At 51.3% G+C, this 11,396-nt stretch overlaps 1 protein-coding gene across 2 annotated transcripts; it reads left to right on the forward strand.

Annotated features, from left to right (window-relative positions):
• The first annotated feature begins 5,850 nt into the window (after window positions 1–5,850).
• On the forward strand, window positions 5,851–11,338 carry Gtf2h4 (general transcription factor IIH subunit 4). 2 transcript variants are annotated; one of them, XM_075979341.1, is made up of 14 exons: window positions 5,853–6,016; window positions 6,976–7,118; window positions 7,381–7,485; window positions 8,196–8,327; window positions 8,543–8,639; window positions 8,824–8,912; window positions 9,070–9,181; window positions 9,301–9,369; window positions 9,533–9,616; window positions 9,809–9,941; window positions 10,098–10,228; window positions 10,390–10,437; window positions 10,584–10,662; window positions 11,053–11,338. In XM_075979341.1, the coding sequence occupies exons 2-14, from the start codon at window positions 6,979–6,981 to the stop codon at window positions 11,223–11,225; spliced, it is 1,392 nt and encodes a 463-aa protein (XP_075835456.1). In that variant the 5' UTR covers window positions 5,853–6,016; window positions 6,976–6,978; the 3' UTR covers window positions 11,226–11,338. The 2 variants fall into 2 exon arrangements, with proteins under 2 accessions (XP_075835457.1, XP_075835456.1); XM_075979342.1 differs by lacking the exon at window positions 8,824–8,912 and having other exon boundaries at window positions 5,851–6,016; window positions 8,196–8,323.
• Window positions 11,339–11,396: the final 58 nt, after the last annotated feature.

An 11,396-nucleotide genomic window follows, 5' to 3' on the forward strand; every position in this document is an offset into this window, starting at 1 on the left:
CTGGCTCAGTGGACTCAGGTTCAATTCCTGGCACCCACATGGCAGCTCTCAATGGTCTGACACCATAAGCAAAACAGCAATGCACATAAATAATAATTAAAAGCAAACATAAATAAATAGTGGTGTCCAAGACTACAGTGCACAACCCCAGAGAAGCGAGGTAACAAAGAGGGCCCTAAGAGAAACATCCGTAGATCCTCCTAGAAAGGAGAAATAGACAAGATCTTCTGAGTAAATTGGGAGTGAGTGTGGGAGGGAGGGGTGGGGGTGGTAGGGGAGGGGGGAGGAGAACGTGAGGGATCCGAAGGTCAGGTTGAGTGAAGGACAGAGAGGGAGAGCAAGGAAAGAAATATCTTGATAGAGGGAGCCATTATGGGATTAGCGAGAAACCTGGCACTAGGGAAATTCTCGGGAGTACACAAGGGTGACCCCAGATAAAACTCTAAGTGATAGTGGAGAGCTGGACTGAACTGGCCTTCCCCTGTAATCAGATTGAGGACCACCATAACCGTCAAACCTTCATCCAGTAACCAATGGAAGCAGATACGGAGACCCACAACGAACCACTAGGCCAAGCCCCTGAAGTCAGTGGAAGAGAAGGGGGGTGGCGGTATGAGCGAAGGGGTCAAGACCATGATGGGAAAATCCACAGACGACTGACCGGAGCTAGTGAGAGTTCTCGGACTCCAGCCTGACAGCTGTGGAACCTGCATAGGACCGAACTAGACCCCCCGAATGCAGGTGACAGTGGACTGGGCAGTTTATGAGGCCACTGGCGGTGGGTCCAGGATCTATCCTGAGTACAGGAACTGGCTTTTGGGAGCCCATTTCCTATGGAGAGATACCTCGCTCAGCTTAGACGGGGTGGGAGGGTGGGAGAGGGGCAGCTTGCTCAGCTTAGACACAGGGGGAGGGGGGCGTTGGGGGTGGGAGAGGGGCACCTTCTCAGCTTAGACACTGGAGTGGGGGAGGAGTGCCTTGGTCAGACCTCAAAGCGGTGATGGGACAGACTTCCTTGACTCCCCATGGGAGGCCATACCCTAAGGAGCAAGTGGTGGGTGGGGTGAGGAGAAGGTGGTGGGGGAGTGGGATGAGGGGAGGGAAGGAGAGATCTGGGATTGATATGTAAAATTAAAAACGAAAATTAAAAAAAGAAAAACCAGTGGTGTTGATCGGCGGCAGTCAACAGCTACCTCAGAAGCCACCAGGAGTTCTCTCACTCCCCATAGATTTTGGGTTGAGGGTATCCAAAATAAGGGTGTGATTTCTTTTCCTTGTCCGATTCTCGGATCCCAAGGGTTGGGGAGACCCAGGTGATGTCTGGGTTTGGTTTTGGAAGCATGCTCATGACTCCTGCCCGTGAGTTGTCTGGTGGAAGCCACAGCTATGAGCCTGGATGTCTCAGGCCTGCAAGGACAAGCTGCAGTCACTGGGCAAGCTTGAGAGTTCATTTTGGGAAGCAAGGAAAAAACAATCGAGTTGCAGGTTTGGAGAAAGCAGCCCCATCTTCACAGCCATTTCTGTGAAACAAGGACCCTGGGGTTTTGGCTGACGATATTCACAAAGTGAGCCAAACAGATAATGAGAGGACAACAGTAAAGATAATTTAATCTGAGGCTGGATTAATGGGCTCTCAGGGCCCAGGTCACAAATCTAACAGTCTTGTTAAAGCTGCGGAGGTCAGGCTACTGCCTTACGATTAAGACAGACATTGATGGGTTAGAGTTCAGAGGTCAGACGTTAGAATAATAAGCAATGGAATTCCTGGCAGGGAGCCATAGCTCCCAGGGTTCTGTGCCCAGACTTGCTTTGAGTAAGCTTTGGAACTATGTAACTCTGGCTCCTGTGAAGCTCAGGACAGCGTGTCCAAACCTGCCCCTCTCCCACCGTGGCAGCAATGGCACCCTCGATCCTCCTCCATGCTGAGTCCAGTCCAGTGCGCAGCTCATAGGTCCGCTGCCAGATCTTCGTTCTTCTCGACATTTCCCCTGCCCGGGCACAGGCTGCTACACTGGCGTGTCCTAGCTAGTCACCCAGGACCGCTTCTGTCCCTCTCCGGTTTGTCTTTAGTTCTGCAGCCTCAGTGACCTTTGTTTTGAGGCTGGATCTTATGGTCTCATGTGGCCCAGACTTGTCTTAAACTTGCTGTGGAACTTGCTCTGCCTTTACCTCCCAGGTGCTGGAGTTGCGGGCACACAACGCCGTGCCGGGGCCTCTGTAGCTTGTATTTCAAAAATTATTACATATTAAATCTATGTAGTGTGCGTGCATGTGTGCGGAAGTGTGTATGCATGTGTGTGCATGCGTGTGTGTGTGTGTGCGTGTGTGTGTGTGTGTGCGCGTGCGTGTGTGTGTGTGTGTGTGTGTGTGTCTAGGTTAGAGACAACCTGCAGGAATTGGTTCTCTAGCTCCACCATGTGGGTCCTGGGTAGAAAACTTAGGTATGGTGGCAACTGCCTTTACCTCTGAGCCATCTCACCAGCCCCTTTAAATTGTTTTTTACTATATTTTATTTTATGTTTATGTATGTGTGATGACAATAATGGTGATGAGTGCAATGCCGGGGTTGGACCCAGGGTCTTGCACATGCTTGGCGAACTCTCTCCCACTGAGCTGTACCCCTAGTCGCTTTTGTGGATCTTTCTGTTGCTTTATTCAGATGGGGTCTCACTGTGTAGCCAAGACTGGCCTGGCTCCCTATGTAGACCAGGTTGTCCTTGAACTCAGAGATCTATGGACCTCTGCCTCCTGAGTTCAGGAATTAAAGGCCTGTGCTGTTTGCTATAAGAATCTCACTACTAGCAACCCTCCTGCCTCAGTCTCCTGAAAGCTTATAGTAGAAGTGTTCCACCAAGTCCATTTCTGATTGCTCTGTCCAGGGCTGACTTTCTGGGCTAGCACACTCTCCTGCACACACCACCGTTTTTTCAGCTTCTCCGAGGCCGAAACTGTTCCCTGGGTTTTGTGTGTTGCTAGCCTTCAGCAATCTCCTCTGGTCAGACCAGATCTCCACCAACGCTCTTCAGCCCATGGGGTTCCAGAGAAACCCTGTCTCGAAAAACCAAAATAAATAAATAATAAATAAATAAATAAAACTGAAATTAAAGAAGCAACCAAATCTTAGCAAGAAAGAAAAAAACAAAGCTACGTGTGGCGTTATGGGCCTGTAATTCTGCCCGGGGTGGGTAGGTGGAGGCAGGAGGGTCAGGAGCAGTCACGGAGCACACCTTATTCCCAGTGCTCAGGAGGCAGAGTCAAACAGATTTCTGTAAATTCAAGGCCAGGCTGTCCTACAGAGAGAGTTACAAGACAGCCATAAAGAGACCCTGACTCAAGAAACAAAACAAAAAAACCAGGCAAACTGTAAATTCCTAATCCTACTGCCTCCGGTTCTGGAAGGCTGAGATTCCAGGCAAGCATTACCACCTGGAACTAGCTCTTGTAGACCAGGCTGGCCTCGAACTCACAGAGATCTGCCTGTCTCTGCCTCCCGAGTGCTGGGATTAAAGGCGTGCGCCACCACCACCCGGCATTGTTTTTATTCTTTTTGCTTCTTTTTTTTCCCCTCTCCAGTCTGCATTCCTTCCACCACCTTTAATTGCAAATCAAAACTTTCCCATCTCTTTACAAGATGGGATTTCTTACTATTGCTTGCTATTTCTTTTGCTAATCTAGTATGTTTCTTCTTCCTTATTTTACTGTTAGATTTTTGAAGCATCTTAAAGAGACAGGAGGCAGAAAAGAGGCTGGAAATGGACCTCAACAGACTGAAGTGCTTACTTCAAACATAGAGGGGCAGACATGGCAGTAAGGGGGGTGTCTGCCAAAGACGAAAGAGATGCTTGGGCTTTATAGAGGAGGTCTGGGGAATGGGAAGTTAAATCCACCTCTGGGGCTGTGTGCAAGCCTTTGGTTTCTCTTCTTGGAGTTGTTTCTAGACAAGGTCATTTTATGTTTAGAAACTGCCTTCCCCCTGCTATCAGGATGAAGGTCATCGTGAACGAGGGGGGAGGGGCTGGCACAGAGTTTACTTTAACATTGACAAACAAGACAATGTCAAATGACTTCATTCATTATTCCTGTGAGTGCAGGAGGGCAAAGGCGGGGGGGGGGGCTTCATATTGCCATGGCACGCATGGAGAAGTCAGGTCACCCGGTGAGCACAGCGAGTCTTTACCCACTGAGCCACCTCACAGCCCTTGTTGTCTTTTTTAATTGCTCCATAAGAGGTGCTTTCTGTCAGTTCTGCCCATTTCATCCAACATTTATTCCCAGACTGTGACTCTTGTGTTTGAAATATACAAACACTGTACCGTGTGCTGAAAAGCGCTGTCAGCTTCGTGATTGATGCTCTGCTAATTGTAGATACCGACTGGCAAATAGTGGGCATAATAAGTCATAACAAAGTCTTACATGGTCCTGCCATCTTTTGTCCTTTGTAAATGTGTTTCTTATCCCAGCACTGCGGATCTCTTGTGCAAATTCCTTATTCTTGTTGGGCTTGGTATTCTGTGATGTAAGAATAACAGAATTTAAGCCGGGTGGTGGTGGTGCCTGCCTTTAATCCCAGCACTTGGGAGACAGAGGCAGGAGGATCTCTGGGTTGAAGACCAGGCTTGTCTACAGAGCATGTTCCAGACATCCAGGGATTCACAGAAAACCAAAAAACAAACAAAAGGCCAAAAATCAGAATTTGACTCATAAGAACTGGAGAAATTATAGTTGACCTTGGTGGATGTCTTCCCTTGCCTTACCTTTCTCTCCGGTAAATTCATCAACCAAATCAGAGCAAATGGCAGCTTTCTTTTAAAAATTGTAATGGAAGCCGGGCAATGGTGGCGCACACCTTTAATCCCAGCACTTGGGAGGCAGAGGCAGGAGGATCTCTGTGAGTTCGAGACCAGCCTGGTCTACAGAGCTAGTTCCAGGACAGGCTCCAAAGCCACAGAGAAACCACGTCTCCAAAAACCAAAAAAAAAAAAAAAAAAAAAAAATTGGGGGCTGGAGAGATGGCTCAGTGGTTAAGAGCATTGCCTGCTCTTCCAAAGGTCCTGAGTTCAATTCCCAGCAACCACATGGTGGCTCACAACCATCTGTAATGAGGTCTGGCGCCCTCCTCTGGCCTTCAGGCATACACACAGACAGAATATTGTATACATAATAAATAAATAAATATATTAAAAAAAATTGTAATGGAGCTGGGCGGTGGTGGCACACGCCTTTAATCCCAGCACTCGGGAGGCAGAGGCAGGTGGATCTCTGTGAGTTCGAGGCCAGCCTGGTCTACAAGAGCTAGTTCCAGGCCAGGAACCAAAAAAAAAAAAAAAAAGGTACAGAGAAACCCTGTCTCGAAAATCAAAAAAAAAAAAATTGTAATGGAGTCTTCCAACTGTTTAAGAGCTGGAGGGGGACTCTGGAGGAAGGCGAACTGGAATGTGTTAATCCTCGCCTCGTGAAAATGCTCTGCGCGGTACATTATCTCAATTTCGTGGGGAACAGCAGAGGTCAAGAAACCCAGTTTTTAGGTCTCTAAATCCAACACTTGGCCACCGAGCGGCCTCAGCGGGCCTCTGATTGGAGGCCTCGGGAGCATCTCCAGATTGGTTGCCGCCTCCTGTCTGGGCGGGACAAGGACTCTTAGAGGCAAGGGAAAGAGAGAAGTGGAACTAAATGGTCTGTCGTAGGGTGTTCTTAGGGAATTCAATGAAAAACCAGCTTCTCTCGGCTGGTAGTCTTGCGGTGCCTTTCGGGAATTGTAGTCAAACCGTCCTCACGATGCTACAATGCGGGCAAGGAGAGGACTACAATTCCCAACACGCCACGCGGCAAGCGAGTGCAGTGCCTATTCTCATCCCCTTTACTCTTCACACTTTTTCTGTGCTTCCTACCCTTTGGACTGGTTATTGGCTGGTTCCTGTCTGTGGAAGACTTCGTGGTTCTCCCACCGTTTTCTCATCCTTTATTTTCAGCCAATGCGAGACATTGGCTCTGATTAAGCGACGGCTCGTGACCCGGGGTATGCGAGGGGGATCCGAGTGGCGAGGGGGCGATATGAGAGAGATAAGGGAGAGAGAGTTAAGCTAGAGGTGGCATGAAAGGAAAGCCAGGAAGAAGTGAGGAGCTCGGACGGTGTGGGACGGTGAGAGGGTGAGGCTGGCGCTGGGGAAAAGAGATAGAAAGGGATTTATACCAGCATGGAGGTAGTTTATAGCCGGGTCTCCAGATGAGAGCTAAGGACTCGACAGTTTTGGATCTTGTAGACCGATCTGACCAGGAGGGTGGAGGAGAGAGAGGGCTGGGTTCAAATAAGCATCTTTGTCACTGCTACGATAAATTTGAGGCGTCGTTAATATGCAAAACTCTTTTGCAAGTATGGAACAATAAATGATTCACCTGGCCACATTGGTGAGGATCTAGACATGATCCTCGGGGCCACACACAAAAGTGGGAATAATCCCACCAGTTGGAGACTGAGAGAAGGTTTAACTTTAGGGGAGATGTGGGATGAAAAGCCAGCATTGCTACATTCCTGTAACCCCAGCACTTGGGAGGTGGATACAGAAGGATCAGGTGTTCAAAGCCATCCTTGGCCACATAACAAGTTCAAGGTGATCCTGGGCTGTTTTGTTTTTGTTTTTTTTTTTTTTTTTGATTTTTCGAGACAGGGTTTCTCTGTGGTTTTGGAGCCTGTCCTGGAACTAGCTCTTGTAGACCAGGCTAGTCTCGAACTCACAGAGATCCACCTGCCTCTGCCTCCCAAGTGCTGGGATTAAAGGCATGCGCCACCACCGCCCGGCGATCCTGGGCTGTTTGATGAAGAAGCAGGAACATGAGGGGTTTGGGAGAAGTAAGGAAAGAGTAGCACCAGGGAGGAAGGTGTAGAAATGGTGGGTGATGGTGGACCTGATAGATCTGAAGGCAGAGCGACACTGGCTTGGATCGTGGGGGAGTACCTCTGATGTTTGTACCTCTCAGGTGATGGAGAGCGCCCCTGCAAGGGGTGGACTGAACCGAGCACACCTACAATGTAGGAATCTACAGGAGTTCTTAGGGGGCCTGAGCCCTGGGGTGCTGGACCGATTGTATGGGCACCCAGCCACTTGTCTGGCTGTCTTCAGGTGAGAGCCTCTCAAAGCAAGGACCGTGGTTTGGGGAATGTAACGGGGCCTGCAGACTGGAATCTTATGGGGAGAGGTTTAGCTTAGTGTGAGCACCGGCGCGTTAGACATTACCACATGGTGTGGCAATGCAAAACAGAGTGTGGGGGCAGTGGGACTGGTAAAGAGGTGGGAGGTGGGGTGAGACGTTCCAGAGGCAGATGTGGGCCGAGGTGCAGGCGTGAGGCAGCTTCTGGTAACCTTTGGCCTCTGAACCTTTCAGGGAGCTCCCTTCTCTGGCGAAGAATTGGGTGATGCGGATGCTTTTTCTGGAGCAGCCTCTGCCGCAGGCTGCAGTGGCCCTGTGGGTGAAGAAAGAGTTCAGCAAGTGAGTCCTGAGCACAGCTGTGCCGGCTGCCCAGCGGCTGCATTCTCAAACTGCACCGCTAGGATACACAAGAAGCTAGGGGTCAAACCTCGGGCCTCTCCGCAGGCTCTGCCCTGCACAGGGAATACCCTCCAAGAGTACACTTGCAGTGGTTTCCCCTTTGGAGGTTGTGATTTCTGTAACTAACTGGTTGTATGCTGACTTAAAAAAGAGAGCAAAGAAAAGAAAGAAGCAGTCCTGAGAGTTGGGAGGGAGAGCTAGCAAGAGCAGAAGTTCAAGGGCTCCACGGTAAGTCTGCTTCATAGGACCCTTTCAAAAACAAAACAAAACAAAAGAAGGAAAAAAAGAGAAAAAAGGGATTAACTTAGAAAATTAAAGAGAGAAACAAACAGTGATTAAAAGAAGAGAAAACAGCCAGGTGGTGGTGGCACACGCCTTGAATCCCAGCACTCAGGACATGGAGATAGGTAGATCTCTGGGGCGGAGGTCAGCCTGGTCTACAGAGTGAGTTCTGGGACAGTCTCCAAAGCTACAGAGAAACCCTGTCTTAAAGAAAAAGAAAAACTAGGCTCTACTTAGCGCTGTAGTTAGAAACACAGCTTCATTCTGGGACACTGTTCCAAGGGCTGCCAGTTTAGAAAAGGTAGAAATGGAAACCCTGGAGGTCTCTTTCTGCTCGTAACACGCCCCTTGCCTCTGCTTCTGTCCAGGGCTCAGGAGGAGAGTACAGGGCTCCTTAGTGGCCTCCGCATTTGGCATACGCAGCTGCTCCCTGGTGGACTCCAGGGCCTCATCCTCAACCCCATCTTCCGCCAGAACCTCCGAATTGCCCTTCTGGGTGGGTATGTCATTTCCCTCTCTTCCTGAGCTAGGGCAGGGGAACTGCTGATGGCAGCGATGGAGGAGAAGCCCCTGAGAGGCCCCCTCCCCCTTTGGAAGCTCCTTCAAAAATATATTGGACCGAGTGTGGGTACAGGGTGTAGGAAATGCCCCCTCCTTGTGGTCCGTGGGGAAGCAGACAGGGCTCCTTACTCCTACTCATCCTGGCTGGCCGCAGGGGCAAGGCCTGGTCTGATGACACAAGTCAGCTGGGACCAGACAAGCACGCCCGGGACGTCCCCTCACTCGACAAGTACGCCGAGGAGCGCTGGGAGGTGAGGACCGGGCCTCTGTGTGCCTCTGCTCTGCCCCATTCCTGGAACCCTGAGATCCAGTCCGACCCCTTTGTCTCTGCTCTGCCCCCATCCCTGGAGCCCTGAGATCCAGTCCGACCCCTTTGTCTCTGCTCTGCCCCCATCCCTGGAGCCCTGAGTTCCAGTCTGACCCCTTTGTCTCTAGGTGGTCTTGCACTTCATGGTAGGCTCCCCCAGTGCAGCCGTCAGCCAGGACCTGGCCCAGCTCCTCAGCCAGGCTGGGCTTATGAAAAGGTGAGGAGGACAGAACACAGCAGCTCCCTGCTCATTGGGTCTCAGATAAAGCGGGTGTCCAGTGCTCAGAAGGATTGAAAAGAAAGAGGTCTGAGTAGGTATAAGAAACAGGCAGCCCCTCTCTGCGTGCCGTTACCATCAGCCCCTCCGTTTCTAGCGCTGAACCTGGAGAGCCGCCCTGCATCACTTCTGCTGGCTTCCAGTTCCTGCTGCTGGACACGTCTGCCCAGCTCTGGTACTTCATGCTGCAGTATCTGCAGACAGCGCAGGTAAGAACCTGGGCCGATGACCATGTGTCCGCTCTCCTCTGGTCCCTAGACTGCGCTCCTTAACCCCCTCTTCCTGCCACTCTGCCTCATATCCTCTCTCACCTCCCCTTTCTCCTCAGAGTCGGGGCATGGACCTAGTGGAGATTCTCTCCTTCCTCTTCCAGCTCAGTTTCTCTACTCTGGGCAAGGTAAGTAGGGGCTGGAGGACAGGGAGATAAAGAGAGGTTATGGAGAAGTGGAGTGTATGAATGACCACAGAAGTGCCTGAGAAGGCATGAGGTGGGCAGTGCAGGGGCTGGGTGGCCAGTGGTGGGCTGTGTGCCCAGCCTTCGCTGGCCGTTTCTTCCCCAGGACTACTCCGTAGAGGGTATGAGTGATTCTTTGTTGAACTTCCTGCAACACCTGCGTGAGTTCGGACTCGTTTTCCAGAGGAAGGTACACACACCCAGCCGCCTGGCTTCTAGGAGAGTAGGGTATTGGGGTGCAGAAAGCTCTTGCCAGGACTGAGTGCTTGGGTTATTTGGGGGGGAAGTTCAGGGTTGGTTTTGCACCCTGAACCTGGGGATCTGTCTATCAGGAAGATGCTAGGGTGGTGACAGAGGACCCTATTTCCCCGTGCCCTTCCAGAGGAAGTCCCGACGTTACTACCCCACGCGCCTAGCCATCAACCTCTCGTCTGGCGTCTCTGGGGCTGGGGGCACTGTGCACCAGCCGGGCTTCATTGTCGTGGAAACCAATTACCGACTGTATGCCTATACCGGTGAGGCTGGATGGAGGTGGAGGGGAGACGCAGGAGGGATTCCAGTTATGCCATGTTTATGGTTAGGAGCGCTCTGGTATTTTGTCTAACACACGAGGACAGGGCTAGAGGGAGGCAGGAGTAGGCACCTCCTCATTCCTCTTCATCCCTGGCCAGAGTCGGAGCTGCAGATCGCTCTCATCGCCCTCTTCTCTGAGATGCTGTATCGGTTCCCCAACATGGTGGTGGCACAGGTGACCCGGGAGAGCGTGCAGCAGGCCATTGCCAGTGGCATCACAGCCCAGCAGGTATCCCTACCTGGAAAGAAGGTTGGGAGATGGGGGACAAGTCTTCCTGTCATGGAAGCATAGCTTCAGCTCTGTCTGGCTCGTGGCTAGCAAGTGCAAGAGATGCTGTTTCAGTGACAGAGACCGCTCAGACGGCTTTCTGCATTCTTGTGTTTTCTTAGATAATCCATTTCCTAAGGACAAGGGCCCATCCAGTGATGCTCAAACAGGTATGGGTGGGTGGGGTACCAAGATGCTGGAGGCTGGCAGCCTGGGCACCTAGCGACGGAAGAATGGATGGAAAGAGGCATCTAAACCACAGAGACTGCTTTGGGCTCTTGCCCTGGGTCCTATAGCCCCACCCTTGTTCCTGCAGACTCCTGTGCTGCCTCCCACCATAACAGACCAGATTCGGCTGTGGGAGCTGGAGAGGGACAGACTTCGTTTCACTGAAGGTGCGTTGCTTCTGTTGATCTAAGAGGCAAGGCCAGCAGTTTGGCCATGGTGAATGAAAAGGGTCTCGGGCATTTCTTATTTGTTTCCCTCACAGAGAGGGAGAGGAAAGCTGATCCTTTATTTTGATATATTTATTGGTAGCAGGAAATAGGTCCCAATTCAGTGTAGTTTGGGTTAAGCTATCTAGGTGAGGGTAAGAAGCAGGGTCATTCAGTCATCGCCCTGAGTAGGTTTGCATGGTTTTTCTTGTGGTATTCCGTTGTCTTTTCGAACGTCTGGATGGCACGAGTTCGTTCTTAAAACTGGTCTGCTGCCTCTGCCCTGATGCTGCCCGAAGGGGCCGAGGCCACTGCAGCCCCTCACCTCCTGCCTGTCCCACCCAACCTCAGGCGTCCTGTATAACCAGTTCCTGTCGCAAGTGGACTTTGAGCTGCTGCTGGCCCACGCGCGGGAGCTGGGCGTGCTGGTGTTCGAGAACTCGGCCAAGCGGCTGATGGTGGTGACTCCGTCCGGGCACAGCGACGTCAAGCGCTTTTGGAAGCGGCAGAAGCACAGCTCCTGAGCCGGCCGGGTCTGGGCCCGAACGGACGAGCGGGCGGGCAGCTTTCCAACTCAGATGTATTTTGTTTACACACCAGGACATTTCTTGTTTAATAAAATTAAGGAAAAAGCTAAGCGGCTCCGGACACCTGTCCGCGTTTTCCCATCCGAGGTGGTGGTACCCACGGCTACA

This window comes from Microtus pennsylvanicus, chromosome 7 (assembly GCF_037038515.1).
Source record: "Microtus pennsylvanicus isolate mMicPen1 chromosome 7, mMicPen1.hap1, whole genome shotgun sequence".
Classification (NCBI taxonomy): domain Eukaryota; kingdom Metazoa; phylum Chordata; class Mammalia; order Rodentia; family Cricetidae; genus Microtus; species Microtus pennsylvanicus.

What these genes read in the sequence shown, in the direction of transcription:
- Gtf2h4 (XM_075979341.1), top strand. Translation starts at nt 6,979, where the DNA reads ATGGAGAGCGCCCCTGCAAGGGGTGGACTGAACCGAGCACACCTACAA. An exon ending in CAGGCTGGGCTTATGAAAAG is followed by an intron (nt 8,913 to 9,069) that starts GTGAGGAGGACA and finishes CTCCGTTTCTAG; the next exon opens with CGCTGAACCTGGAGAGCCGC. An exon ending in GTGGCATCACAGCCCAGCAG is followed by an intron (nt 10,229 to 10,389) that starts GTATCCCTACCT and finishes GTGTTTTCTTAG; the next exon opens with ATAATCCATTTCCTAAGGAC.